Source organism: Pteropus vampyrus, unplaced genomic scaffold (assembly GCF_000151845.1).
Source record: "Pteropus vampyrus isolate Shadow unplaced genomic scaffold, Pvam_2.0 Scaffold30, whole genome shotgun sequence".
NCBI classification, from domain to species: Eukaryota; Metazoa; Chordata; class Mammalia; order Chiroptera; family Pteropodidae; genus Pteropus; species Pteropus vampyrus.
The window spans coordinates 7,097,264-7,102,369 of NW_011888811.1; the positions used below are offsets into that span (position 1 = coordinate 7,097,264).

Consider the following 5,106-nt stretch of genomic DNA (forward strand, 5'->3'; position numbering starts at 1 on the left):
GTCTCTTGCAGAGGTTTTTCCACTTGAGACCAAGGCAGACCCCTGGGAGTGATCCTGGATACTGCCCACCACCTCATGCCCACATCTAGCCTATCCCCAAGTCCTGACAATTCTATCTGCTACATATTTCTCAAATCCATCTGCCATTTCCCATTTCTACAGCCACCACCACGGACAAGTTATCATCCTTTCATTCCAAATTACTTCGATAGTCTATTTGGTTTTACCGTAATCCATTACCACTGTATCAAAGTATAATCCTGTCATCTGTTTATAAATCTTTAAGGGATTCCCAAGGCATTTACGATAAGGCACAAAACCAAAGTGTGGTTCAGGCCTTTCGTGCTCTGGCCCTGCCCACCCCTTCTGCGTCGTGTTTCCCCACACTCTTGTCCTCACTCTCCACCATTTCAGCCATCATTCTGGGGGTTTGGCTTTCATCCTCCTTTGCCTGGTTACCTTCTATGCATCCTTCGGTTTCTTCCTCAAGGGAGGTGTCTCACGCAGGGTCAGGTGTCTGGCATTCTCACTGCTGTTCCCTCTGCTTCAGGTGCCTCATGAGGGTAGGAACTCTGTCTTGTTCTAAGCTTAATCCCTTAGGGCCTGGCCCACTGTAGGGAAGTGACAAGTATTTGTTGAAATAAATGAATGGACAAGGAGAGTGGTGGCTTGGGGAAAAGGTTTAAACTGAGAAAATTCCAGTTTCCAGGCAAGCAGTTGAGTCTTTCCTGAAACATGAACACGGCCACCTGCACCGCCTCCCTGTGTGTGATGAGAAAGAATGGGGGCACTTTTATCTGGTGCCATGGGGTCCGCTGTGATCTTCAGGAACCCCTTGCCCACTGTGAGGTCACCCTGAAGCTTTTGGGCATAGCGGAAGGATGGGAGTCTCTCTGCTTATAAGGCTTTAGAAATAAAAAATTTAAAAAGGATTATTTCTGGAAAAGATCTTAGATGTCCTCTGAACCAACTGGATTACTTTTTAGATAAAGAAACTGACACCCAAAGAAAGGACATGAGTTTCACAAGATGGTACGCTTTCTCCATAGACCACACAGTTTTATTCACCACCTCATTCCTTCCCTTCCTAAACTTGGAACAGGGAAAAGATTCCAGGCACAGATAGAGACTCCGAATTCCAGAGTCCAATACAAGCTACATGCACTTGGCCAGGGGATAGGAACCCTGAGCTAACCATCAGCAGGATCTAGTAACTTCTCAGGAGAACTTGGAAACCCCATCCCATCTCTTGGTGCCTATTTCTTCATCTGGCAAATAGTGATAACAGTGATGCTGTGAAGTCGGCATGACCCACAGATTTAAGAACATGTATTTAAAAACTACTTAAGTTCCACAAAGGGCTGACATTGCAAAGTAAATCTGCCTAAATGAGAATAGAAATAGAATGGACTGCCCTTGTACATGGTACATGAAAGCCTCGTGATCCAGAGGGCTTGGTTCTGACCACAGCTCGACCACTGTGTGGCTCTGAAAATCATTCGCTCACTGCCTCAGTTTCCTCATGTATAACACAGGAGAAACAGAAGCACCAGCCACATAGGATTGTTGGGAGAATAGTTAATAATACATAAAGCTCTTAATATAGTCCTGGTACATAATAAATGTTAGCTGTTATATATTGTTGTTATTGAACTCCCAAATCCCAGAGGTGCCCAGGCATAGATTTGATAGCCATCAATCAGGAGCGTAGCAAAAAGGAGCTTGCCCTGAGTGGGGAGTTGGATTCTAAGGGCCCTTTTAATGCTGAAATTCAAGAAGTCAAAAATCAAAAAATAACTGTATTCTGTTATTTCTTATTCCCCCACCAGGTATTTTTTCCTATCTCTACAAGGAACTTATGGGAAATCTCTCATCTCAAAAGCTCAGAAAATTGACAAACTCCCCATGGACAAAAGAGACCTGGAAATCCAGAGCTGGAGAAGCAAACAGATGGCTGCCCCTGTCCCTGGAGAGGCTCAGCCCACCCACCGCCCAGTGCCACCTGTCCCTGAACAGGACTTGAGAGCCGACACCTCAAAGAGCTCCAGCTCTCCCGAGAAGACGTGCAAGGAGGACAGGGTGCTGCGTGGAGAGAGAAGCAGCAGAGACCACACGGGGAATGACCCATGCTCAGTGGACTCCTCAGCTAAACTCTCATCTGGAGATCACCTTCATCTAGGGCCTAACAGCGCAATGGCTTCCGGGGCATCCTCCAGAGGACAGGCTGACATCTGCAGACACTCGATCAAGGGCAGCCACCTCCGATCCCAGAGTTCACTGACCATATGAGGGGCCTGCGGAAATCTGTATAGACTCAGAGGAGGCTGCCTGATCGTGGCCTAATTAACCCAAGACTCTTCCTCTTCATGGAGGAAGGAATTTGTCATTCTTATTCTTTACTCATCAGGCCTGACTTCCTTAGAGGAAGTGCTGGCCCCAAGGAGTTTGACAAAAAAAAGACTGGAAACCAGTCGAACTCTAGTTTTCTCCTGCTGCCAGGCAGCACATCTTGCAAAGAGTTTTTATAAAAAGGCTACGTTTTTATTGCGTCAAGTTCTCAAATTTTTTAGCTCAGAATAATACAGAGTCTGTACAGCTTATGGCCCAGTGCAACTGGGCCCTAAGTTTCCAAGATTCTAAGAAATGTATCAACCCATGCAACTTCTCAGACTATGGAAGTTTCTGGGCTTGTCAAATCATCACCTCACCCCTCAGTGCCAGAGTTTAATTTTCATATACACAGGTGTTTCATATTTATTGTATTGCAGTGATGGCCATATTGGGGTTAATATCCCTCTCATTCACAAAGACTTGGGTCACTTTTTGTCTGTAAGCCAAAGAAAACCACATCTAAATATGAAAACTAAACTTTAACTCAGAGCCACAGATACTTCTGAGGGTTGTAGGGCCACAACTAGTGTTAAGAGGCAGAAAGAACATATGCATACTAAGAGAAATGGGTATGCCAGAAACCCCATGCTTTAGCTGACAGACTTTATGTCCCACAGTCTGGGGTATCTACCAAGAGGATACAGGCAGCACTTTTTTAAAGCTATTTATATTTATTTTTAAATAAACATACCCATGTTCCTTCAGCTCTCAGAACAGAAAACTCTAAGGTCAGGTCTTAGCACATCTCCACCAGCAATGGACCTATATGACAGAGCAACTCAGAGCCCAAACAATGACATCTTAAAGAGTAAGACCAATGTTAAATCCTATTCATTAAGCTTATCCCAGAATAGCACCATCTGGAAGATACTGGCACATGCTTCCGTTAAATGAGGGAGAGTCAGAGGAAGTCTCATCTCACTTCACAGGGAGGAGAAGAATTACATAGACTTCTTACCCCTAGCCGTGGTGAGTGCCAAAAATGTAAGAGCCCAAAACAGTGTTGAAATAAAAGAATGGATGACAGAATTTTAATAGGCTGTCAAGAGAAGCTAGGTCTACTGTGGGCAAGAGTAGCCCATCTCTAGTCCTCTAAGGTAAGTTAGGGAGGGCTGCCAAACCCTTTCTCCTTAAGGTGGTACCTATATATTAGGCGAAATCCCTACAGATTAGGTATGGATGTGACAAATCTTTGAGCCTAAGAGTCACAGCCACCTCACTTGAGTAGCTTCTTAGCAAAGATGCCCCAAAACATCTCAACAATCAGGTTAGCTAATGGAAGACTGAGCTGGTCCTCTGACTACCCTGCTGCCAAACCCGAACTGGAGGGGCCGTTTGCAGCAGCATCCTGGAGCCAGCACACTAGATCTCTCTCACTGACTCTGCCACATGCCACCAGCACTGGCCAGCTGGTGGGTAGTTGTGAGAATCCTACATGAGGATCACTAGAGGAGGAACAGATAAACACATCGGGCAAAGCAGTAATGACATGAATTGTCCCAAATAAGGTGAGGACAGGCCAAAAATTGGATCTCAAGGTTCTCCCTTTCTCCACACAATCTGCCCACTCCTGAAAGCCAGATGAGACAGGATGTCTCAGAAAAGAACAGAGTAGTGGGAAGAATACTGGCCTCAGGAGATGCGGGACACAGATCTTAGTTCTGCCCCAGCTCACCAGGAGCCCGAAGCCCTGAAGCAGGAAGGCGCACCTACAAATGAGGTTAGAACTTGGCATAAGGATCAAGTCAAAATTACACAGGATATGAAATCCTTTGAAAGCTATGCTACCCTCATTAATAACAGATTTTTATTTCCGAGTTAAGAGGGAAAGAGGTGATGAGGAAATTGAGAAAAATGTCTGACTCCAGCCCCTAAATGCCAAACCGCACCCATCATTGTGATGCTGCTCTCTCTCTTGCATGACTGGCCATCCCGGTTTGCCCGGAATTTCCCCAGTTTTAGCGTTAAAAGTCCCACATCCTGGGAATCCTCAGTCCTGGAACAACTAGTCACCTACTCTTGCCCTTCTCTGTAAATCAGACCAACTGTGACTATTCAACATACCACCTTAGGGAAAAAGGATATGCAACTCTTTCCCTATAATATAATGCTAAAAGCAACTCTTTCCCTATAATATAATGCTAATGATTGTACTTAATACATTTTTATTTATTTATGACTTTTTACTGATTGACTGGAAATGTGTCATCTTTTATTAGAAGGAAAAATAATAAACATGGTTTTTCATAGTTGCTTCCAGTTCTGAGTAGTCTCATCCATTCATGCTTCTTTGCATTGTCATCTATTAATGCATTCGTCCATTTATCCACCCATCCACCTATTTATCTATCCAGTAAACTTCTGTTAAGCCCATACCAGCTGCCTGGTGACGTGCTAGGGGCTGCGAGGAACTCATCCCTGTCTTAAAGAAGCTCACAGACTTATCGGACATGGAGTATCAGGAACATATTTGGTCCAATGTAAGAGTGTGACATAAACCAAACTGGCAATAAGAACGAGAAGCAGCACACACAGTCCCCTCTCTCTGAAACTCCAACCTGGCTACCTCCTCTTCCTGGAAGCCTGACACTAACCCCAAACCCATAGGATTAGGCACCCCTTTTCTCACTCATTCAACAAATACCGAGTGAGGGTCTGCAATACACGGCAATGGGGGTGGCAGCAAGGATAAAAGAGGGAGAAACAACAGGCCCA

General features: G+C 44.9%; 1 protein-coding gene across 1 annotated transcript in view; it reads left to right on the forward strand.

Moving 5' to 3' along the window:
* Nucleotides 1-2,289, forward strand: part of ATP10B (ATPase phospholipid transporting 10B (putative)) — a 90,465-nt gene extending 88,176 nt beyond the window's left edge. Inside the window, exon 23 of the mRNA XM_011356781.1 lies at nt 1,830-2,289. Within this exon, the coding sequence (XP_011355083.1) occupies nt 1,830-2,289 (460 nt within the window). The remainder of the gene's footprint in view (nt 1-1,829) is intronic.
* Nucleotides 2,290-5,106: the final 2,817 nt, after the last annotated feature.